General features: G+C 45.4%; 2 protein-coding genes across 3 annotated transcripts; both read right to left on the bottom strand.

Annotated features, from left to right (window-relative positions):
• Positions 1-585: 585 nt before the first annotated feature.
• On the bottom strand, positions 586-4,294 carry LOC121168215 (normal mucosa of esophagus-specific gene 1 protein-like). Its single transcript, XM_040998114.1, has 5 exons — positions 4,209-4,294; positions 4,011-4,072; positions 3,775-3,860; positions 2,119-2,179; positions 586-980 (listed from the first exon to the last, which is right to left on the bottom strand). The coding sequence occupies exons 2-5, from the start codon at positions 4,044-4,046 to the stop codon at positions 912-914; spliced, it is 252 nt and encodes an 83-aa protein (XP_040854048.1). The 5' UTR covers positions 4,047-4,072; positions 4,209-4,294; the 3' UTR covers positions 586-911.
• A 2,002-nt stretch (positions 4,295-6,296) lies between these two features.
• LOC121168213 (spermatogenesis-associated protein 5-like protein 1) lies at positions 6,297-23,666 on the bottom strand. 2 transcript variants are annotated; one of them, XM_040998112.1, is made up of 8 exons: positions 22,557-23,666; positions 20,165-20,350; positions 14,557-14,715; positions 11,907-12,116; positions 11,128-11,320; positions 9,421-9,551; positions 7,977-8,102; positions 6,297-6,677 (listed from the first exon to the last, which is right to left on the bottom strand). In XM_040998112.1, the coding sequence occupies exons 1-8, from the start codon at positions 23,649-23,651 to the stop codon at positions 6,531-6,533; spliced, it is 2,247 nt and encodes a 748-aa protein (XP_040854046.1). In that variant the 5' UTR covers positions 23,652-23,666; the 3' UTR covers positions 6,297-6,530. The 2 variants fall into 2 exon arrangements, with proteins under 2 accessions (XP_040854046.1, XP_040854047.1); XM_040998113.1 differs by lacking the exons at positions 6,297-6,677; positions 7,977-8,102 and having other exon boundaries at positions 9,427-9,551; positions 11,097-11,320.
• Positions 23,667-24,848: the final 1,182 nt, after the last annotated feature.

Here is a 24,848-nt window from a genome sequence, read left to right as displayed (position 1 = left end):
CACGTGTTCATAGCATAGATCTTAATTTTCAAAAGGAGCTAATGAAAAGCAACATTCTGCTTGATTTCATGTTTAAGAACAGTCCAGGGTGCCCAAGGGGTGTGCTGGGTGTGATGGCACCTTCAGTCTCCGAGTCACCATGGGTGAGCGTGAAGAGGAACCCCCGACCCAGCAGGGCATTGACCATCTTCGCCCCCAACCGTCCAAACACACCCCACAGCAGGTGTGGGCTTCTTCCTGATGAGATACTTAGGCGTGAGGCTGCTGTCAGCTGACCCCAGTCTCTATTCACCAAGGAGTCCCAGCATCACCTCCCAGGCAACCCAACCCCCGCCACTCCTGCTTCATCTTCCTCACTGTACTTACCGACTTCGTTTTGAATTCCTCCAGACTGTGGCTTTGTTCATGACTTCACTGTGAAGGGCGGCTGCTCAGTACGTGTCCGTGGATGGGTGAACTTGCAAGAAAAGCTCACACAGAAACCTGTACTAGGAACCATTTCCATTTCGTGCTTCATAATGTATATTTTTCCTCCCATAAAAAGATTTCCTCTGCCATTTACATACATGCAACCATTGCAAAATCTTGCACAAATGTTGTTTTATTATAGGCATCTCATGTACAAATCTATACATTTCAGAAAAAGAAAAAAACATCCTGGCATCAGAAACACACAAATTCCAATATGCAAAATTCAAAATTTACAATAATAAACACCAAAACTTATGTTTGGACTATGTAGTTAGGACTGAGCTACCTTTAATTCTTTATCCAGAGTCCAGAAAAAATGGAGGCAAACCCTAAAAATGTAGCAGAAGCACTTCCGCACACTGCCACCCATAATCAAGTCTGTGCGGAAATGTTTCCACTAGATTCATAGAGTACTCTTTGCAAGAAGAGGTGACGACTGCTCATTTGGTTGCCTTGCGGACCTTTTGCAACTCTTCAATGGGCTTCCACTGTTGGTTGATTGTCACAAGCTTTAAGAAAATGGAAACAAAAACATGAAGGATCTGTGTTTCCTCCTCATACCCCTTGGGGATTTGTCCCTGTACCCCTTTGGGGAAAAAACATCTTGTAGAGTTTGCAGTCAAAAAACAAACAAAAACAGGAAACAAAAACACCACCCCAGCTCTAGAACACACAATAGCGGTAACAGCCAGCTTGGTTCTACCACCATGCTAGCCCTCCCAAAAGCCTTCGCTTTTTAAAGTGCTAAGAGAGTGGAGACAAGGGTCCTACACATTTGCCCTGCTCTCAGCAGAAACTCTGAAGGTCTTTAAAGTCTGACAAGGTATTCCATGAGCCCTGAGTCCTAAAACATGCACTCTTAGCAAAGGCTTAGCACATAATAGGCTGTTGCTAAAACTTCCTCCCTGTAATTGGTCAGTGAAGATATAGCTGGCCTAAGTTCCACGATAAAGGACACGCAACCATCTGTGGACAGTTCTTGATGCCCACTGGCCTCACCTTCAAAGGGCCCCTGTTTGTCCCCCCAAGCTTTCTATTCCCCCTCGGTGCTGGGGGTAGCTTTCAGGACCCTAACGTCCTTCTCTGGGTGAGACTGCCATCGGAGAGTCAGCATGACAGGAAAAGCAAGGCTCTCCTGCTGGACCCGGGTAAGCTCAGTGCTGGCGACTTGCCAGACACTTCCAATGTCAAAGGGCAACCCTCTGCAACAGTGAGCAGATTGTGAATTCATTTCACTTGGAGAGAAGGCCACACCTGTTTCCAGGAGGTCCTCTCCTGACCAGATCAGCCTTACTTTAACTTTTGATAAGTGATGGATGAGGTGTTCCAGTGGCAATAAGGGTGTGTATTTCAGCGCTAACTATGGCACGGGTGCTGTGCTAAAGGGTTCTGCGTACTTTTCCTTACTTCTCTTTATCCGAGGTAGAGCTGTATTATTGGGCCCATCTCATAGACTCAGAAAGCTTTGCAGAGGTTCATTGTCTCCAGTTACCCAGGATAACATCAAGGATTGAACTTCTCCAAAGCAGTCCCTTGGACACCACATTTAGTGGTAACCTGCACATCTAAGGTATTCAACCTAAGTTACTGACAAAGCTGCTAAGGTTTGGGCTAAACAGAAATCGCTTAGTTTGCATCTAGTAATACCTTTTGAGGTACAGTTGGATCCACAGACTCCCAGGGTTCTGGATTTCTTTTCCGATCAATGCTAAAAGTAAAAGAAAGTACACTGAACATTACCTCGCTTAAACCAACGCTTTCAATGTTAGAGACAGACTCGGTCTTCACACATAAGCATCCATCCGTAAGACATCTACTAGAAACCATCAGCAGTTGTCAAAAGTGACAGAAGAGTCCTTAAGGGAGCTGCACAGTTTGACTCACACATCAAAAATTAATCCCTCAGGGGCGTGGTATGGTAGCCTAGCAGCTAAAGTCCTTGACTTGCCACAGGATCCTATATGGGTGCCAGATTATGCCCCAGCTGCTCCACTTCCCACTCAGCTATGGCCTGGGAAAGCAGTCGAGGATGGCCTAGAGCCTTGGGAACCGGCACCTGCATGGGAGATCCAGAAAAAGGTCTTGACTCCTGGCTTCAGATCAGCTGTGCTCCGGCCATTGTGGCCACTTGGGGAGTGAATTAAGAGATGGAAGATCTTCCTCTCTGTCTCTCCTCCTCTCTGTATATCTGACTTTCCAATAAAAATACACAAATCTTTAAAAAAAAAAAAGAAGAAATTAATTCCTCAAGTCTGATACATTAGCCTAGTGGCTAAAGTCCTTGCCTTGCATGCATTGGGATCTCATATGAGCACCAGTTCATAACCTGGCTGTTTAATTTCCCTTCCAGCTCCCTGCCTGCAGCCTGGGAAAGCAGTAGAGGACAGCCCAGAGCCTTGGGACCCTGCACCCATGTGGGAGACCCAGAAGAAGCTCCTGTTTCCTGGCTTCGGACTGGCTCAGTTCTGGCCATTGAGGCCACCTGGGGAGTGAACCAGCAGTTTAAAGTTCCTGCTATCTCTCCTCTGTGTAAATCTGACTTTCCAATAAAAATAAATCTTGAAAAGAAAGAAAGAAAGAGATGAATCCCTATGTAGGACAGAGGTCTATATTCCTACTGTGGGACTAGACTAATCTCCACAAATAGGCAGCAATGAAGGTGGAAGCCAGTCAGGACAAGCCGCCATGTCCTCCTCCTGGGTTCTAGGCGGGGCCAGGGGCTCGGCTGCAGCTTGGAGGAGCTGAACTCTGTCTTCTCCAGCCAGCACTCCTCCAGGTCAATTTCAAGTTTCTCTGTTTCTCCCATTCCAAGGTACGTGGTGTGTCACCATCTTACATACAGCATACATACAGCAAAGCATATATTCCTCTATCCCAGAAGTGCTATATATTTATAGCTTTCCCTTCTTATATCTAAAATTCAAGAGTGGCTCCTGGCAGACGACTGAATTCTACCACAGTGGGAAACAGCATTCTAACAAGTTGACATTTTAACACTTAATTAAAATGATGATTTAGATTTGCTAATATATATCCTTCTCCTTCCTCTCCTCCCAGCTCCCAAATTTAAGAATTTCACATTTTGAAACTTAAAAAACAACAACAACAAGCCACACTTTACACAGAGGGGGAGCAGGGCAGGGCCAATGGATGCCAAGCTATGCAGACACAAGCAACAAGCTAATCCTAATATTGCCCATGGTTTCACAGTCTCCTGATAGAAGGGTGCTTCTGAGCTCTGACCCCGAGTTCACAGTCATCCTTATCCTAAGGCCCCCACCATCACCCACCAAGCCTACTTACATCACATCGCTTTTCTGCAAGGAATACACAGCAAAGGATGAGGCTCCGACCGCCGCAAAGCTTATAAAAGTCACTAAAGGAATAAGCTGACAGACACAAGGTTAGTAAGGGGAGCATTTCTGGAATATTACAGAGCAGCCAGTGCATTTTCGCACTCGCTTCCAAACGCCCAGCCTCTTTTCATCTTTCACAAGGGACACTTTCAGTCAAGAGGTGTAAGGGCTTTCAAAACTTACTTCCTTCTTCTTCATCAGAAGTTGGAAAAGGCCCATGACGACTTCAGCGTAGGATGTGCAATCTAGAATTTAAAAACAAGATAGTGACAAAAACCTTGGGCCGTAGAGACCCATCCTGGCGGGTCCCTAAACCGTCCCCCATATTCCGAACTCCACCATGAGGCAGCTCAGCCGCGCCCGAGCCTGGACACCCCTCACCTGGCGGGAGGACGGGGCGGCGCGAGGGAAGCCGACGCTGAAACCGAACCTGCCCTCCGCATCTTATATACCGACCGCAACCGCCGCGGAAGGGCCGGGCCTGGGTGTTCTGGTCACGCGGCCCGGGGCGCCCGGTGTGCGGGACCTGGACTCGCCTTCCCTGGGACGCGGGCGCCCCCTGCCGCTCGCCGTCGGTCGCTCCTGGCTGCGCGGGGCACCTGCTATGGTCCTAGACGATGCTTTGGGTGTGGGAGGTGGAAGCTAAAAAGGGGGAGCGCTGATGGCCAAGTCTAAAAAAGATACACCCTAGAAAAAAGATACACCCTTCAAAAGGGAGGCCCTTGGCGGGGGTGGGGAGCCGTTACCAGTGTTGACCCTGCACCCTGGATGGTCCCGAGTGAGGCTTCCAGATGCACACGTGCCAACAGAATTATCGTAATCTTATCGTAATCTTATCACGATAAAAGCTCTGAAGTGTGATGCAGCACACAGTCAGAGATAATTATTGCCTAATTGCAGTTTCTTGTGGATTAACTCCTGGGGTGAGTTTATCCATTAAGACAGCAACAAGAAGGCTGAAGGAAAAGCACCACAGCAACAAGATTGAAAGAAAGCAGTGTCACCTGAGAAGCTTCCAAGAGGATTGCTGCTCTTCCTGACTGTCCCCTAAAACCAGCAGCCTCTGCTCCTAAGTCTGCCTCAGAATGACTGCATTTACGCTAAACTGGGATGCCGTGCACCAGGCACCAAGCAGGGTTCCTCTGGGCACTTTCCAAGGTGGGCGCTGAATCAGACGCCTAAATGCCGGGGTCCTGCAGCTGCGTGGCTCCGACATCAGCTGCTAGCTGCTAGAACCAAGTCCAGGGAAGGTTTGAAGTTCCAGCTGTCATTTAAAGTTAACATGTTCCCTGGAAAGGGCCAGATCCAGCTCACACTCACCGGCTGACTTCAGGAAAGCTACATAAGATTCATGAGATTCAGTTTATGTCTGCAAACTGGAGACAAACCTAGCTCAAGAGGAAACTGCAGGCTCCGGTGCAATGGCTCAGTAGCTAAATCCTTGCCTTGCATGCACCGGGATCCCATGTAGGTGCCAGTTTATGTCCCAGCTGCCCCACTTCCCATCCAACTCCCTGCTTGTGGCCTGGGAAAGCAGTTGAGGAAGGCCCAAAGCCTTGGGACCCTGCAACCCGTGTGGGAGATCTGGAAGAAGTTCCTAGCTTTGGAATGGCTAAACTCCAGCCACTGAGGCCAATTGGGGAGTGAAATAGCAGACAGACCTGTCTTCTCTCTGTAAATCTGCCTTTCCAATACAAATATTTTTTAAAAGAAAGTTAGCATGTTTAGAAACTGTGCCATCCTACCCTGCCTGTAACTGGCATTCACTAAACAGGATATACAGATGTTCTTTGTAAGTGATCATAATGTTGTCTCCCACTTTCTTATTCTGGCTGGGATGCTCATCGGGCCAAGGCCAGATCTCTAACTGCAGGCATGGGCTGGCGAACTAAATCTGCATCAACTGCTTAGAAGACAATCCAACCCATGGATTGCATTACACACAAGCCTTTTAGTGCTCTTCCTGCCAGACTCCCGAGGCTGTTTTAAGGAAAAGTTTGTACCACCAGCAATGGGTAGATATTACATGTGTCCAGCTGTGATACTCAGGGGCCGCCCACTTCTGCCATAAGTCCACCACTGGTGATGCACTTATCTCCATCTACAGCAAAGCATCCAAAAACACAAACCCAGGAACTATTCATTGGTCCGTGAGCTTCAAAAATAGCAAGATCCGGAAAAGACTGAGGAAAACTGTTTCCAAAGAAGCTGCAACGACTGCTAATGTAGCGTGGGGTCCTAGATTCTGTAATGGGAAGCAAACTACTACAGTAGATATTGAGATCATGAGTGAACTTCACTCAGTGGTAGATTAAAATATGTATAAAGTAACACTGTTTAAGTCTGGAAATTGCACTGTGGTCCTACAAGAAAATTAACCTTATGAGAAAGGAATACACTCTTTAAGTTCCAAGGGAGAAAAGGGGCATGATGCCTATAATCTACTCTGACATCAATTAGAAAAGTGTGCATACATGTGCCTACATAAGAAGTGGGGACAGACAACTTGGAAATGCAACAAAACTGTTAAAGACCAACTAATCAGAGTTAGAATTAATTCTCACACAAGGTTTGTTTTGTTTTATTTACAAGGCAAATATATACTCTCATAACGTGTGAAGTCACAAAATGCAGGCAAGGTCCCATTTTGTAAATGCAAACAACCCAACAAGAATGTAAAGTTATTCTTGAATATCTTCTAAACTAGAAATCTTTCTTAATTAAGTTTTCATATGAAGTCAGGTCCTCGTGGCTTAAAGACGGTTTTACGATCTTCAGCGACTGTAGAAAATGCTCTTGTCTCACTGTGCTTGCTTGCAGTCCATCTTCTTGGAGAGCGAGCAGGGCAGCCTGGAAGGGACAAGCAGTAGGACAACACTCACTTGGCTTCAACTTTTTGTTTTTCAGGATATTTGGCAATACTATAAAATCAGAATACAAAATCCCAGTTGCATTTCACAGGATTCCAGTATTTCTGGCACTAAAAATATTAAGCTAACAAATTTAAAGTGATTAAAAATATATGCAGCAGACCCATAACTACTTCTCCATTAAACTTCAGCCTTAAACAGGAAGAGTCAACCTGTAGGTTATTAAACCTAACACAAGCCCATACATATTTTTTAATAATGAGAAAGTATCTTCTTGGCCTTGGAATAGGTAAGTTTTGACAACCTGAGTTATAAACTTAAGCAAAAGATCTTCCAGTTACACACACATGGACCAGACATAAATGCACATCTGGAGACATGTATAAGACTATTCCCAGCACCACAGTTCATAACAGCAACAGAGGAGAAACCCAAATGCTCAAAAAGAAGAGATTGGATAAATAAAAATAAATGCAGTAAACTAACATACTAGAATATTATAAAGCAGTGGAAAACCTATGGCTATACACAAAACCATGGATGAATTTCAAAAACACCATTTTGTGTTAAAGGAGCAGAGAAACCTTCATTTGTGTGATGATCCCAGGCAGCAGCCCTGACCTCCAGGGCCAGGCCAGTCGCTGGAGAAGGTTGAGGAGCGGCCGGAGAACTGAGCGCTCCTGTCCCTACACTAGTGATGGTTATAACAATGACACTTCATAGTGTGTCCACTTCATATTAGTAACTATATACTTTTAATCTGTGCATTACACAAAGCCATATTTAGCAGAAGTTTATGGGTGAGGAAAAGATATATTCTGCCCTAAAATAAAGAGCCTAATTGCTTTACAGTGGATTCCAGGGACCTGTGACATCTGGCCATTGTTCACTTCATCTGCTTATTTCTTGCCATTCCCCACTGTAAGCTTCAAGAGTGTCATGTCTTCTTTCAAAGCCCAGCCCTGCAGTTTACCTCCCTTAGCTGGCTAATACCCTCATCACTCTGCCAATTTCCTCTTCTGCCAGAAAGCCTCCCTGAGCCTTCCAAGTCTGGGTCAGGACCCTTCTAGGCATAAAAGCACCCTGAACTTCCCCCAAAGGACTCTGTAGCTGCAATCACCAAGGCAATACTGTGGTCTGCCTGTGCTGTAAGGAAACGAGGCTGCACCCCTATTTCACAGTGCATGGCACCTGCTACTCAGAAGTCTTTCACAGAACACTGCCATGTCAATCAACTCTGGAGTGAAAGGAGGAATGTTTTGAACTACAGGTTTCTTACTTCTTTGCAGAGGTTTCTGAGGTCAGCTCCAGAGAAAAAGCACGTTTCTGCTGCCAGGTGTTCCAAGGAAACATCAGACCCTATTGGCATGGTTTTTGTACAGATTTCTAAAATAGAAAGTCTGCCCTGGAAGAAAACCAAACAAAGCATGGTTACAATGTTATACAGAACATCTTCAGTCTTGAGTTTTCTATCATATTATAGGTATAGTGAAAGTACAGACATATGCTTGAGATTGAAATAAAAATCACTGACATCATGAGAAACGTCAGTGCTTGACAATTCTACTTTCACATAGACAGCATTATCTCTGTAAGAGATAAAATGAGGGTCTTGTATAGTGGTCTAACAAGTTAAGCCTCTGCCTGCAGCACCACTGCCCAATGGTTCAAGATCCGGCTGCTCCACTTCTGATCCAGCTCCCTGCTATGTGCCTGAGAAAGAAGCAAGGATGGCCCAAGTGCCTGAGTCCCTGCACCCACATGGGAGGCAGGGAAGAAGCTCTGGAATCGTCTTTTTGGCCCAGTTAACCCCAGCCATTATGGCCATTTGGGAAGCAAACTAAGGGATGGAAGATCCCTCTCTATTTTTCCCTCTCAGTCAACTTTGCTTTTCAAATAAATAAATCTTTAAAAATAATTCAAGTAAGTACATAAATCTTTTTTTAAAAAAGATTTATTTATTTTTATTACAAAGTCAGATATACAGAGAGAGGAAGATCTTCTGTCCGATGATTCACTCCCCAAGTGAGCCGCAACAGCTGGTACTGCGCTGATCCAAAGCCGGGAACCAGGAACCTCCTCCGGGTTTCCCACACGGGTGCAGGGTCCCAAAGCTTTGGGCTGTTCTCGACTGCTTTCCCAGGTCACAAGCAAGGAGCTGGATAGGAAGTGGAGCTGCCAGGATTAGAACCGGCGCCCATATGGGATCCTGGCATGTTCAAAGTGAGGACTTTAGCCACTAGGCCACTGCACCGGGCCCAAGTAAATACATAAATAAATCTAAAAAGAAAAAAAGAAATCATTTTCTGGGCCTTTTGTCACTCCCTATAAGCTTCTGGGAAGGGCAAGGACGTCACTGCCTGCCCAGGAACATGGGCATGCTCCCTGTAATCCCAGGGCTCACCTCTGAAATGAGGCAGTCCCTGGGCCATCAGCTCCTGTAATACTCGGGCATTCCTCCATTCTAGCTGCAAAACACAGGGCAGCCTGCATAACATCAGAACGACCCTCCTTTATGTTTCTGTCTCTCTGAGAAAGGCCAGCGCACCCCGTGTAAGCAGATCAAGAGGATGGACCAACAAGCAGGGTGAGTGCAACCAGCATGAGGAGGACACCTGGGCTCACCCCAGCCAGCATGGGGCCCAGGTCAGCCACGCTCCCTTGGGGTGCAAATGCGGACACTATTAAGAAGGCTCCTGCAGAGGAAACGTGTCTCTGGTTACCTTTTGATCTGGAGGTGGAATGTAGATGATCTTATCGAATCTTCCAGGGCGTAATAAAGCATCATCTAACATCTCGGGTCTATTTGTTGCTGCGACAATCATCACGTGGCGATTAAAAACTTCTCGAGACTCTGAGGGAAAACATAAAAGCAAAAAGACATGTCATTAAGTTACGATTACATTTTTCTTCTTCTTCTTTTTTTTTTTTTAAAATATTTACTTATTTAAAAGGCAGAGAGAGAAAGACAGAGATCCTCCATCCACTGATCCAATCCCCAAATGGCTGCAATAGTCAGGGTGGGGCTACACTGAAGCCAGAAGCCTGGAACCCAGCATCTATATGTCCCCCAAAGGGCTGGCAGAGCCCTAAGCATTCAGACCATCTTCCACTGTTTTCCCAGGTCAATCAGCTGTGTACTAGATTGGAAGAGGAGCAGCCAGGAATTGAACCATCACCATACACTGTGGTCATACATGAACTGCAGTTAAGTTTAACACATGGAGACATGATGTGGACTCCTAAGTTTCTTTTGTAACCTGTAAGAATGTCCATTTATTTGTAAATAAGGATATCCTTTTCTAAGGATCAGCAATCTCAGGCCTTCTAGAATCAGAGTATCCCAGGAACAAATCAGTCATCAAAGAGCTGTTTGCTAGTATGGTGAAGGAAAGGGCTTTTCTGCATGTGAGGATCGGTGGAGAACTTGACACTGCAGGATGCATCCCTCTGGGGACCTGAAGGCACCTGAACCCTCAGCATATGATCACCACTTACACAGACTACCTGCGAAGGCAGGAGCCTAGGACTAACCAGGAGGCACGGACATGCAGTTATGGAAAGTTTCAGCTATCCTATGCGTGAAGAGCGAGTGCCATTGTATTTTCCAAAGGTGAAACTGTCGACAATCAACCAGCGTTCCAGGTATGCAAATCCTGGATGAAGACAGGGAATGTGTAAAAGCTAAAGGCAGAGGCTTTATGCACACTCGGCACTGAGGACTCTTTGCTGAGTAACCAGAGCAGCTCTCCAGGGCTGTAATCAGTGAGTTCCCTGGACTGGATGATCTCTCAGCAGGGGCAGCTGAATACCTGTCAGAGATGGAAGAAGGGATTCCTTCCGGCCGAGATGTGACTAGCTAATCTCTGATTCTAATGTGAAATGTTCCACACAACAGTTTTTCAAAATGCAAAACAAGTAAAAGTAAGACAGGAATAAAAGAAGACTTGTCTATTGTCTCTCGGGAATAACAGGTTCCCAAACTCTACCTGGAGAACAACAGACTTGGAGAGGGAGTGAGGAAGCTCCAAAGCCGGGTTTCCCTCTATAACCAAGTAAGCCATTCCTAGGACGACTGGAAGTAATAACCTGCCTGGCTTTATACAGAAGTTTTCAGAGAAGGATAAGCACAAATAGCCTCCCTTCTCCATTGGCTCTAAAATTTTACTTCTCATACTTGGAGAAAATAAATTCATTCATACATATCTGAGGTAATTCATTATAAAGCTTACCTATCCCTTCCTAGACACATCACAACCATTACCAGCTCTGTATAAATCCCGACAAATAAAATTGTGTAATCCCTCCAGAAGATTCCGACACCAGAAGAGGACCAGCACACAGGTGTTTACTTAATGTTGGTCTGGGCTTTGGGGGGAATATTCTAGCTAATAAATACCTCTTCATTTTTTTCAGCTCCTTGTATTTACCCTGTTGACTTGATTTACTTCCTCTTCTTTCTATCGTCTTAAGTCCAACACCATCTAATTCATTCAGGAGAACAGAAAGAACTCGCTCTTGAACATTACATCCTGTTCTGCTGACTGAGCGAGATCCCAAGATTGAATCAATTTCATCCAAAAACACAATTGCTGGAGTATTTGCTCTTGCTTGTCTAAATACCTTTTATTAGGAAGAAGACATTAAGAAGCTTCAGTTATACATTAGTTACATGAACGTATGCTTTCTGCATTGATATTCGTAATTTTTCAAATGTAAACAGTCTAAATACCTAAAACCTGGGGGAATTAATAAGATAAGGATCAATGAGGTATTATGTAGTAAATACATTTTCAAAAACTATTTAGTGTTATGGAATTTCAGAAGTATTATTTTAAGTTTAAATAGCAGGGTCAAACAAGATGAACAATGATTCTTCAAAAACTTTCATGGACAATGCATATTACAAAACTATTATGTATGACTTTAGAATGTTCTTTTCACCAAAATAAATTTATATTTCAATTTTATTTTTCCACAAAGCTTTGAAGTTCCCTTGTATTGTAAAACTTGCTTTTCATTTAAAAACAAAAAAGAGCAAATTTATCAAAATATGGTTTCCTACATTTTCTAAATCATCTATAAACAAGCTTATATAACTTTTATAATTGGAGAATAAACTATTGATTTTTTTAGAAGATAAATTTGTTCCAAAGACATAAAACAAATATTCAAAAGTAAACTTAAATATGCAGGGAAATGAACCAACCTGGGACAACATTTTTTCTGAATCTCCAACAAAGGGTGAAAAGAGATCAGCTCCGCTCACTGAAACGAAAGAGCAGTGACAGCTGGTGGCCAGGGCCCTCACCAGCGTGGTTTTTGCACAGCCTGGAGGACCGTAGAGGAGAACTCCCTTTGGTTGTGTCAGACCCATCCTAACGAATTCCCGAGGGAATTTCAGAGGCCACTCGATGCTCTGTAAGTACACAGAAAGAGAGAGTTTCCCTATAACAATGACACCACATAATGCAGACTGGAAAAGCAACAGGCATCTTTGAACCCAAGGTAGGTTACATCATTTCCTATTTAAAACTCTTAAATAACTTCCCTTCAGAGCTAGAACCCAATCTGAATCCCTACTCCCTACTCACACCAGCTTCAAGGGCTCTGTGACACCAGACCACCTCCTGACCCCTGGCTAATGTCCACCTCAGGGCTGTCACTTGCTCATTTCTCTCCACCTGAGCTTCCCCTCCAGGTCTCAGTCCAAATGCCGTCTCCTTAGGGAAGTACTCACGCCACCTTAGTCAAAACAGAACCTCCCCTTCCTAGTCACCGTATTAGTTCCCCATCTTTGCCTTTGCGGTCACTTGTCAATTTGCTATTGCTCTTCTTTCCAGATTGGGTCTGCCTTTCTTCACTTGCTAAAATGTAAGCAATTTCAGCATTAAATTCCCAGCATCTAGAATGACACCTTCCCAGAGCAGGAACTCAATTAATCTTAACTGAGTAGAAACAGCTTTTAAGGATTCATTTATTACCCTAGACAAAGGTAATCCTGTACCTATGCTAATCATTGATAGGAAAGGAGGCTTGTAAACAACCGGGCCAGGAAACAGCATTGCGAGAAGAGAAGGAACAACACAGATGCAAGACACTACAACGAACTCCAATGGTGAGAACAATGGCAAAGCCAGGGAAAGCAAGCAGCAATGGAGATGAAGTAGGACTTGAAAGTTTTAGTCAATGACAAGGAAACAGTACGGGAAATTGATGGGGAGACAATCAAACCAGAGGCAAGGAGCCCACGGGCAAATCTTAGTTTGCCCCATCCATCTTACTAAGACTAAATGAGTCTGTCAGTACACACACACACATATATAAACACAAATACACACACATAAATTTAGGCATGTTATAAATGTTCTTATTCATGGAGTTAAAGATTCCAGGGTACACTTGAAATACCTAAGTCCTGGTAAAGATAAAGAAATTAAAAATAATTTATAAATCACTTGTTTCTGAGTATTAGAGAAACCTAGCTTTTTAGGGCAGGTAAGGTAAACTGGTAAAAACCAATTTGAAAACACAGTGTAGCTGAGAGGATATAGAGAGGACTATACTTCAACCCCCTTGGGAACACCAATATCAGCTGACTCTCGGGCCACACCACCATTCATTATGATGCTGTACCAGTCCCTGTATCTCAGCCACGAAATTTCTAGATCACAAGTCACACAATTAAAACATGCCATCTGTATTTGTATAATACACAAACTAAGAATGGTTTTTAGGGCCCGGCGCGGTGGCGCAAGTGGTTAAGTCCTCGCCTTGCACGCCCGGAATCCCATATGGGCGCCGGTTCTAATCCCGGCAGCCCCGCTTCCCTTCCAGCTCCCTGCCTGTGGCCCAGGAAAGCAGTCGAGGACGGCCCAAAGCTTTGGGAACCTGCACCCGTGTGGGAGACCCGGAAGAGGCTCCTGGCTTCGGATCGGCATAGTATCGGCCCGTTGCGGCTCACTTGGGGAGTGAATCATCGGACGGAAGATCTTCCTCTCTGTATCTCCTCTCTCTGTATATCCGCCTTTCCAATAAAAAATAATAAAAATAAATCTTAAAAAAAAAAAAAAAAAAAAGAATGGTTTTTAAATGTTTAAGTGCTTGAAAAAAATCAAATAACACTTTGTGAAAAGTAATAATTATAGGATTTCAACGCCCACAAATAAGATTTTATCAGAATACAATCTCTCAGTATTATCCTTAGGGAATATTACTTATCCCATGGATACCAAAATCCAGGGAAACTCAAGCCCCTCACATAAAGTGGCATAATACTTACATATTACTCACACACATCTTTTTATATACTTAAAATCATCTCTAAATTACTTATAAAGCAAATGATATATAACTACATATATGCTACACAGAAGTACATATGCAATACATACATAAGTGTACACACACACATATATATATATACACAAATTCAATTCCTCCCCCCACCAACATTCTTCAGTTGATTGGCTGGATCCAATGACACAGGAGCCATAGAGATAGAAAAGTCTGACTCAAATGTGCTGCCTTAAGCTCCCTCTGCACACCAACAGTGAATCTGTAACAGGGAATGAATGGTTCACAAAGTTTACTTTTACTATCTGGCTCTTCAAGAAAATCTGCCAACCCTGCTCTAGAATATCAACTCTTAAAAGCACAAGGAGGGCTGAAATTGGAAAGTATGAAAAACAATGTCTATCAAGTCTAGTTATATTCGGACTGAGAAGTGACCACTGAGTTAGCAGCTGCAATTGCACTAGAGGAGCAGCAAGGACAGCTTCCGTAAAGTACGTTTCTCTCCTAGACTCCCAGGATGTGAATGTGTACATCTTAATGGCTTAAGCCAATCAGCCACATACCTGTCTTAACTTCAGTTTTACATCTTCAAGACCACCAATATGCTCCCAGTCAACAGGCTTGACGTCCACCAGTCCCAAAACACTTCGAAATGATGAGGGCTGAATCTTCTTAAAAGCTTCAAGGAAGTCGGCTTCATCAACCATTGGATTGTTCTGGTTCTGAACAAGTGTACACAAAACATCAAAAACAAACCCCAAATTAGGTGGTCCTTTTTGTGATATCAAGCACAATGACTTTTAAAAACCTTCCTTTGAGTTTATAAATCTATTTCATTCTCATGAAGAAAATTTATATATGAGAACAAGTACATGTTTCCCTGACAATTCCTCCCAGTTGTCACCCATGAGGCCATCAGGCTTCTATACGCTTCATGACAAGCCTATGTAAGTCTTTCTAAATGATCACCAAAGAGAATCACATTACACATATCCACTGTATGCTCTGCTTTTCTCTTGTCTTAGAATATTTCCATGCCAACAACAGGGTTTTGTATCACTCATTTTGACATCTACCTAATACACCGCTGAGTATGTTTCATAACTGAACCAGCATTTTATGACAGACACTGGATTGTTCCTGGTCTTTTGTGATTAAAAGCAACACTGCAACTGAGAGCTCTTTCTTGTGCAAGTGCCTGATGCACCACGTCCTCAAAGCAGGATTATTGGGCTCAAGAGCATATGTTCACAATTTTGACAGCTGTTACCAACTGTCCTCAAAGTAAGTTGCATCACCTTTTCTCCAATAATTTGAAGTTGCCCTCACCCCACAAATTACCAACTTTTAAATTTCTGCCAACAGGACAGGGAAAAAATGGTACTCATTACTGTGTTAATTAAATTTCTTCAGTTCAGATGGAGAAAGGGAATGAATAAGAAATACCTGCCTTGTGGCTGTCACAGTAAAAGCTGTCTCGAGCAAGATTTGGATGGTGTGTCTAGAGGAGCAAGGCTTGGTGAGAAGCAAGATACATACAGTTGCCAAGGGTCTTCTCACAGATATCTTACTAGTGGCAAAGGGAAAAATCACGGCTATAGAGTGGAAAAAGTGGACACTGCATTAAACGGGTCGACCCAAAGGAATATCACCAGTGAGGGAGCTGATGGACTTCACCCCTCCATCTGTGGGACTCTAAGGAAACAACATGGGTGATGGAGTATTCCCAACAGGGACGTGTAACTGCAACCTGACCGTTCTATAAAATGACTGGCTTGTGTCAGTTACATCAGTGTCAAATCTGTCCCTTTTCCCCCTAAATACACACACAGAGCAGAGAGAGGGGAAAACTGACAAGATTGGAACAACTGCCAAGATGAGAATATGGACTGCAGAGCTGATAGCACTTTACACCAGTATTAGAGTTCCTAAAACAATGACTATAAAAGGACACAATGTGCAGTAACTTCAGGAAACACTTTAAATGTTAAGCAATAAAGGATGCTGACATATACAACTCATTCTCAAATGGTCCAAAATACATGCTGTGTGTTTGTATATATAAAATATTCACAAATACTTGCAGAGGCAGAGAGAAGAGGATGAATGATAAATTGGCAAAATGTAAAAAAAAAAAAAAAACAATGGATTTACATAAAGGGCTTGGAGGAATTCTCTGCCAATTATCTTGCAACTCTCTGTAAGTTTTAAATTATTTCAAGATAAGAACTTCAAAAAAAGAGACTCAATGATTTTTAAAGAACTTAAGGTTGAAGACTTCATATTTCATGTTTATTGGCATTCCTTTTATCAGCAAATAACTGTTCTCTCATATCTTTTCTAAGTAATTTGTAAGAGTTCTTTGACTATCAAGGAAATAGATATGAAAAGCATTTTCCTGGTCATTTTTAATTTTTTAAAAATTGATTTAAAGGCAGAGTTACAGAAGGATACAAAGACAGATTCCCATGTGCTGGTTCACTCCCCAAACGGCTGCAACGCAAGAACTTGGGCTATCTTCTGCTATTTTCCCAGACACATTAGCAGGTTGCTGAATCATGAGTGGGCAGTTGGACTTGAACTGGCACCCATATGGGTTGCTGGTATCATGCAGCAGCTTTACCCATTATGCCAGCCCTGACTAGCATTGACTCTGCTTATATTGTTTTTCTACCTTCAAATGATCAAATAATTTCCTTTCCAGATATTAGATTTCATGCTTGGACAAGTCATCTCCAGGGCCGGCGTAGCAGAGCAGCTTAAGCTGCCTCCTGCAATGCTGGCACCCCATATAACCATAGGTTTGCGTTCCCATGGCTCTACTTCCAATCCAGCCCCCTGCTACTGCTCTGGCAAAAGCAGCAGAGGACAGCCCAAGTGCATGGGCCTCTGTCACTCATGTGGGAGACCTAGAAGAAGCTCCTGGCTCCAGCCTGGCAGCCCTAGCTGTGGCCATTTGGAGAGTCAATCAGTGGATGCAAAATATCCCTTTCTCTTTGTAACTCTGCCTTTCAAAAAATAAAAACAATGGTTATCTTCTCTAATTTTATGTTGTGATCATTTTAGAAGGGTCATTTTTTTAAGTTTAAAGTTCTCCCATTCTTATTACAATATCTGTATAATATTTACTAAAGCATGTGCCTCTTTTATAAGTTAAGATTCTCAACTTATTCCTTTAGCCCATTTATGTGGGATTACATATGTGAACATCTTCATATATGTCTTCAGCTATTCTGAACAGTCTTCGGCCAAAATCTTTACAACTGTAATTCCGGAAGGTGTGGTTCCAGATAACTTTGAGTTTCTTTGTAATGCTCAATCTTGTTTAATTTCTCATAAAGGACATTACTATGTAATTTTTAAAATATCTTTTTGGCTGGTAGTGTTAGAGGTTGGACATCAACACTAGAAAATCTCACTTATGGCACAAGATGTACATGATTCCACTTGGTTCCTGTAACTCTTTCAGACTATTAATTCTTCCCTTCTGTCTATTAGACTACACCTCTAATCCCTTGATAGGAATACTTCACAAAACATTGGCATCAATCATGCATCTGCCCTGGCACAGAAAGAGGGGCAGCAAACACCCCTCAGCTGCCTGGTGAAGAAAGAAGAAAAAGATGGAGCAGGAACTGATGCCTCTGCCCTCTCCCTTGTGCCTTTGTCCCCCACCCCTCCTGAGTTGTTTCTGAGCTCGGCCACCACGTGTGGTAGCTACACCTTGGTAGGCCCTGCTGCAGTAGCGGCAGCTCCACCCCAGCATGGCAGCAGCCACGGGCACTTAAAACTAACCTGGGACTTGAAAGCAGAGAGAAGCCTGACTCTAAGTCTCCTTTCTCATCCCCTGGGTCACTCAGCTTCTCCCTAAGACAAGGGACCGATGAAAATGTCCAGCTTTGGTTTTAGCTTCAAAGCCAAGGGCTTAGAAGTTCATGTAACTTCTTCCCACCTTTGGAATAAGAATCAAATAAAGGAAAGGGATGCAGGGGAGGGAGAAAAGTATTCAGGTGAAATGGCTCTTCAAAATTTAGGATGAAAAACCTATCCTTTTTTTTTTAAAGATTTTTTTAAAAAAATTTATTACAAAGTCAGATATACAGAGAGGAGGAGAGACAGAGAGGAAAATCTTCCATCTGATGATTCACTCCCCAAGTGAGTGCAATGGCCGGTGCTGCGCTGATCCAAAGCCGGGAACCAGGAACCTCTTCCAGGTCTCCCACAGGGTTCCAAGGCTTTGGGCCATCCTCTACTGCTTTCCCAGGCCTCAAGCAGAGAGCTGGATGGGAAGTGGAGCTGCCAGGATTAGAACCGGCGCCCATATGGGATCCTGGCACGTTCAAGGCGAGGATTTTAGCCACTAGGTCACACCGCCAGGCCCAACCAATCCTTTTATAGTTGATGTGACAACGGAGATTAAAAATCTTGTTCCAGAATCCTTAGTCGAAATGAACTATTTTCAGGGATTCACAATTCACTTACTACACACCAATAATCAAACATGGATCAGTTTGGATCAAATATGCTTAAGCTATATGTTTTTCAGAACAGTGGTGATAGAAAACAAAAAAACAAAACAAAACACCAGTGATGAAGGAAAGCCCTGACTGTCAAAGATAACATTTAAACAAGCTTCTAGGTGTCTGGTGTTTAAATGAAGATCTAGTGCCCTGCAAGACACATATTAAAAATACCTTTTAAAAAATGAGGGGGCCTGGCATGGTAGCCTAGTGGCTGGGGTAGCTCCCTTGCATGTGCCAGGATCCCATATGGGTACTGGTTCTAATCCCGGCAACCCCGCTTCCCATCCAGGTCCCTGCTTGTGGTCTGGAAAGGCAGTGGGGGTTGACCCAAAGCCTTGGGACCCTGCACCTGCAAGGAAGACCCGGAGGGAGCTCTGGGCTCCTGGCTTTGGATCAGCTCAGCTCCAACCATTGCAGCCACTTAAGGAGTGAATCAGTGGATGGAAGATCTTCCTCTCCATCTCTCCTCTTTGTATATCTGACTTTCCAATAAAAATAAATGTCTTTTTTTTTTTTTAAGTGAGGAAATAGTGTTGCTTTTCTCCTGGACAAGGGAGATGTCTCAGACATTGCCCTATTCAAGACACCAAAGTTAACTTCACCAGTGATAGGACAGAAGGTAGCAGGTACTGCTAACAGACCCTCTGAGAAACCACAGGATCACAGGATCGTCAGTCAAATCCAAGCTGAGGAATGTGCTATACAGTAAAGGACCCGTCCTCTTACCACAGTTAAGGCCAGATTTATGTAAATTACTGGCTCAATATCATCGTCCTCATCTTGAGAATTCTAATTGTGCTCAAAACCCTTGTTTTTAGGGGATATATGCTCAAGTTCACAGTGACCATAGGACATGACAGCTGCAATATATTCTCAAATGTTTCAGAAAAAGATACAGAAATACAAACATAGTCAGCATGATGGTTCAATTAGCTAATCCTCCCCCTGCAAGCACTGGCATCCCATATGGATGCCAGTTTGTGTTCCAGAGCTTCACTTCCTTTCCAGCTCCTGCCTGGGAAAGCAGCAGAGGATGGTCTAAAGCCCTGGGACCCTGCACCTGCATGGGAGACCTCAAGGAAGCTCCTAGTTCCTGGCTTCAGATCAGCTCAGCTCTACTGTTGTGGCCACCTGGACAGTGAATCAGCAGATGGAACTCTTTCTCTATCTCCTTCTCTCTGGAAATCTGTCTTTCCAATTAGAATAGATAAATCTTACACACAAATACAAGAAAACTTAGCAAATATGGTAAAACATTACATTTGGAGAATCTGAGTGAAGGGCATACAAAGATTTTTTTTGTGCTATCATTGCACCTTTTGTCTAAGTCTGAAACTTTCCATATTAAAAAACAAAATCAAAAACCAAAAACTTTGATTCTTGTGGGCCCACAGTGTTCCCTGGCTGTTCAGTTCAGAACCAGGGCATTACGGTGAAAAACGAGAGAGGCCGCAGAATCTGAGCAATTCCTGGAGGACTCAACCCTTCACATCATATCCTATTTCTCTGGAGCCCAGATACAAACATGAGTATGAGCAGCAGCCATAGGAACTACTGAACGTTCCAGAAAAATGCACCTCCTCTTTTTCTTTTTCTCCCCCACATTAACTCAGACGAAGGCAGAAAGTCAGAAACTGAGGCTGCTCACCTTCTCACTGTGAAGGATGGCGTGCAGGGCAGCCTCCCTGCAGAGTGCAGTCAGGTCGGCGCCCACATAGCCCACTGTCATTTCTGCCAGGAGCCCTAAATCCATCTCCCTGGAGACCGGCATCTTCGAGGTCAGCACTTGCAGAATCGCTTGCCTTTGTTGGACAGTAGGAGTCCCAATGACAATCTATATGTAAGGTAGAACAAAAAAAAAATCTTAGTTTACACTTTAACAAATGCACATGATTTATCCTCGCAAACACAACATTTACTGAACCATTTTGTAATGAGTACCCTATGTTTTCAAGCACAGCCAAGACTCTGGATAAATAAAAACCCTAACTTAGGGCCTAGCACCGTAGCCTAGCGGCTAAAATCCTCACCTAGCATGCACCAGGATCTCATAATGGGCACCAGTTCTAATTCTGGCAGCCCCGCTTCCCATTCAACTCCCTGCTTCTGGCCTGGGAAAGCAGCTGAGAACAGCCGAAAGCCTTGGGACCCTTCACCTGCGTGGGAGACCCAGAAGAGGCCCCAGGCTCCTGGTTTTGGATCAGCTCATCTCTGGCTGTTGCAGCCGCTTGGGGAGTGAATCATCGGACGGAGGATCGTCTCTGTTACTCCTCCATCTGACTTTTCAATTAAAACAAACAAACAAACAAAAAACCATTACTTCCCAGATAACTCTGGCTGGAGAGTTGCACAAGCACAATTATTTGGCACTTCACAAGTTCTATTATTTCTGAGAAGCTACCAAGTCCTGGAAACCAAGAACAGAATAACAAACCTCAAAATCTGGTCCCTGCACTATGAGGCACCATCAGGAGACTGACACTAGATGGTGCAAGGAAAAAATTCACCCCAACAACAGATAAAGCAAAAAATACACAATTATTTCTCTTTAGCATTCCAGCACAAGGGGCTGGCACAATGGCTCAACTGGCTAATCTTCCACCTCTGAGCACCAGAATCCTATGCAGGAGCTGGTTTGTATCCCAGCTGCTCCACTTCCAAATCAGTTTCTTGGAAAATGCCAGTGAAAACAATGGAGGACGGCCCAAAGCCTTAGGACCCTGCACCAGTGTGGGAGATCCAGAAGCTCCTGGCTTGGATTGGCTCAGCTCCAGCCACTATGGCCATTTGGGGAACAAATCAGCGTGTGTCCTTCTCTACAAAATCTGCCTTTCCAATAAAAGTAAATTCTTTTTAAAAAATATTCCCACACATAAAAATTACTGAATTACTAAATTTCACACTTTTCTTTAGCAATAGAAACCAAACTGCAGAAATGTTCTCAACTGGCATCAACTGCACAATTGTGTTGAACTCTTCTTTCACTGAACGATTTGCCCCATGGAAGTCATAGAGAAAGCAGACCAGGCTCTGACTGGAGTTTTGGCCCATGCTATGGTCAATCTCTGCAAACCTTACTGAGAACTGTGTTTCACAGACACGGCTTGATGGTCTAGGTCATTACCAGCAGCTCAACAAGCTCTGCTTTCACCACAAACCTAAGCAGCCTCTCGGACAGGGCTTTGAGACCACACCTATTACTGACAATCTGGAAACCATGGACCGTTCTGTTTTAATGCTTATTTCAGGCCGGCTCCACCACGGACCTCCAGTTCACTGGTGGGCTTATCCTAATACTCAGCTTCTCCTCGGCTTTCAACACGCTAGCTTAACCAGTTACTCCCAACAGTTACTCTCACGTGCACACTCCAAACAGCAAGCAAATCCAAGACATGAGAGGTGCTCACAGCGATACACTGCACGCAGCATGGCTGCATTTATGACACAACTGCTGTGGAAATAATGCTCTCAGTTCCCTTTTATGACGTCTATCATAACAACTTCCTGTTAAGTAATGTGATGTTTTGATATTCGGGTTTCCTACTTTTTTTTTCTTTTTTTTTTTTTTTTTACAAATTCATAGAGTCAAACTCTTCAACTGAATATACAGGAGAGACAAATGGTTCAACTCATCCCTCAATCGTGGAATGTCAACGTCCTGACAAGGAATGCCTTAATCCACAATACCTGCATTAGTTCCTCTCTGATTCCCCCCTTATTTCAACAAATTTCTTTCCATCTATGTTACATTCCCATTCCAACTCTGAGTTTAAAATGCTCAAAGCACATCAAGTTCCCTTACACATTAACATAATACTCATTTTCAGGACCCGCTCAAGGAAACGAATACTCTATAATGACCAGTCTGCTTCCCAGGCGATTTGATTCTGCGAACAGGTGCTGGGCACTGACCACAGATGGACAGCGGCGTTCTCGGCATTACAAAGAGCCCTATTCCGGCCTCACCGCCTCCCACACCCCCAACACCGCAGGGCAGCCAAGGAGGGCCAGCAGACACCTAGGTTCCAGGGCCAATTCACCTCTCGGTCAAATCTCCCGGGTCTGCGCAGCGCTGCGTCCAGCGCATCGGGCCGGTTGGTGGCTCCCACGACCACGACCTCGTGGTCTGCGCTGATGCCGTCCAGCAGTGTCAACACCTGAGCCACCACGCGGCTCTCGGGGGCTCGGTGTGGACCTCCTCGCCGGGGGCACAGGGCGTCCACCTCGTCCAGGAAGAGGATGCTGGGCCCGCGGCGGGCCAGCTCCCGGGCGCGCTGGAACACCTGCCGCACATTCTCTTCGGTCTCCCCAGGCCGGGAGCCCTGCAGCGCCGGGGCACTCACGGCCAGCAGCTCGGCGCCCACCTCCCGCGCCACAGCACGAACCAGCTGCGTCTTGCCCACCCCGGGCGGGCCAGCGAGGAGCACCCCGCGGGATACGGCTAGTCCCAGCGCCGCCAGGGCCCTGGGGTAGCGCAGCGGCAGCAGGAGGAGCTCCCGCAGCGAGTCGGCCGCCTCCGAGAGGCCCCCGAGGGGCACCTCAGCCTTGGGCTCTGCTCTGGTCGGGGGCTGAGGGCCGAGACCGATGCAGGTGCGAGGGGTCACCAGGCCTGCCGGATCCGGGCGGGGAGTCCCGCTGAGGATGTGCAGGGCGGCCACAGGGCCGGGGATGTCCGGCGGAGCGGCCACCACGTGGCCAAGCGAGACGGGACGGTTCCTCAGCAGCTCCTGCGCGGCCTCCAGCACCTCGGCTTCAGACTGGGCGGCCGGCGCACCCGCCGGCTCTCGTAACTCCGGCCACACGGTGAGGCGGCGCAACGGCGGACAGGGCACCGGGCGGAGGCAGCTCAGGCCGAGCGTCCTCCGAGCCCCCGGCGGCCCTATTGCCGCCCCGGGGCTCGCGCACTGCAGGTCCAGCTGCACAAAGCCATCCGCTCCGTCCCTCCGCGGCCAGGCCGTGCAGAGGCAGGAACCGCCGTCGGGCAGCGAGATCTTCAGCGCCGAGCCCAAGTGTGCGCCCAGAGCGCGGAGGGCGGCCGGGCCGAGGCGGCAGCGCTGGGTGTCCCGGTCCCTAGCGTCTACCGGGAGCAGCTGGAAGAGCGGCTCCTCGGGAGAGGGGCCAGAATCCGTGGACATGGCACGCGAAAAACACGAGGCCCAGGGCACAAGAGCTGCTTTCCACCCGGACGGGAAAGGCCGGAACACCGCGCCTGGGCCGGAAGCAGGAGGCGCGCGTGCGTAGGGGGCAGGCCTTTCGGTTGCTAGGAGCTGAGTGAAGGCCGGAAGGGCCAATCGGAAAGTAAGTTGCTATTATTGCTCTTGGAGGGCGTTCGGTGAAGTTGAGCAACTCACTCAGTTACAGGTGTCTGGGAGGTAGTGTGGACAGACCCGACTGGGTTAGGATTACGTACCTGGTGGTTGCCCACGCCATGGGAGTCACTGCATCGCATCCTCTGTCCTGCGTGCCCCCACGGCTGCTGTGGGTGCGATGTCAGCCTGGAGGCGGCTGTGTTGGGGAAGAAATTCCGACTGTTCGCCGGTTGTTTTGCAGTGCCCTGGTGCTCATGGCTTACACGAGCTGGAGTAGCTGAAAATACGACTTTGGTGCTTTACATAACCAGGGTTTCAAGCTCAACTTTCCTAAAGAAAAAAAAAAAACCCACCAGAGTAACAAGGACGATGGGCAGTTGGCAGGATGTCAGATTTATCTGTGCTGCACAGGTGCATTCGTTCTGTTGCCTGAATTACTTCTTTGTTCTTTGGCTACGACTTAATCACGCACGGCAGTAATTTAGTCCCATGTTCGAGACCCTGCCTGTTCACCATGTTAAAACAACTACTTCCAGATTTTTCCCTACCTGCTTTTGTTCTGCTCTGCTTCCCGCATGGAACTTCTCTTTCCTCCTTATCAACTGAAATGTAGTTCCTGTCCCTTTGAATTCCTTGTCAAAACCACAGGTTTCTTTATTTGATTTGTCTTTTAGCCGATTCATATCTTCCTACCTCTTTTTCCAACCTACACTGCTCTCCAAATTAATGAGACGATTGAAATAGGTAGAATTCTTCTGTGACGCTGTTTTTTCTATCTATGCAAATAAACAATTGGAGACTATGGCAGCATCCATCGTAAATAGTGTTGGATCTGGGATCATAAGCCCAGTGCCTGTTCCTAGTCCCTTGCCATCCAACTGCTATGACTTACCAGAAAACTCACCTGGTCTCCACTGTACTTTTCCTGGTTCTAGTACTGGAACAACTTAAAAGAAACCAAACAATAGCATAGCCAAAAGAAGTTAAATGGATAGGTCACCCTTTCCTGATTTTTTTCTTTCA

This window comes from Ochotona curzoniae, unplaced genomic scaffold (assembly GCF_017591425.1).
Source record: "Ochotona curzoniae isolate NIBS_2020 unplaced genomic scaffold, NIBS_Ocur_1.0 patch76, whole genome shotgun sequence".
Lineage (NCBI taxonomy): Eukaryota > Metazoa > Chordata > Mammalia > Lagomorpha > Ochotonidae > Ochotona > Ochotona curzoniae.
Note: the sequence above shows the minus strand (reverse complement) of the source record. Positions and strands in the feature narration are given on the sequence as shown.

Coding starts and splice junctions, on each gene's coding strand:
- LOC121168215 (XM_040998114.1), bottom strand. CDS start 4,046: ATGGGCCTTTTCCAACTTCTGATGAAGAAGAAGGAA. Junction 2,180..3,774: donor TTGCAGAAAAGCGATGTGAT/GTAAGTAGGCTT, acceptor TTTTACTTTTAG/CATTGATCGGAAAAGAAATC. Junction 981..2,118: donor ATCCAACTGTACCTCAAAAG/GTATTACTAGAT, acceptor ATTTTCTTAAAG/CTTGTGACAATCAACCAACA.
- LOC121168213 (XM_040998112.1), bottom strand. CDS start 23,651: ATGTCCACGGATTCTGGCCCCTCTCCCGAGGAGCCGCTCTTCCAGCTG. Junction 14,716..20,164: donor CCATCCTTCACAGTGAGAAG/GTGAGCAGCCTC, acceptor ACACTTGTTCAG/AACCAGAACAATCCAATGGT. Junction 12,117..14,556: donor TAAAACTGAAGTTAAGACAG/GTATGTGGCTGA, acceptor GTGTACTTACAG/AGCATCGAGTGGCCTCTGAA.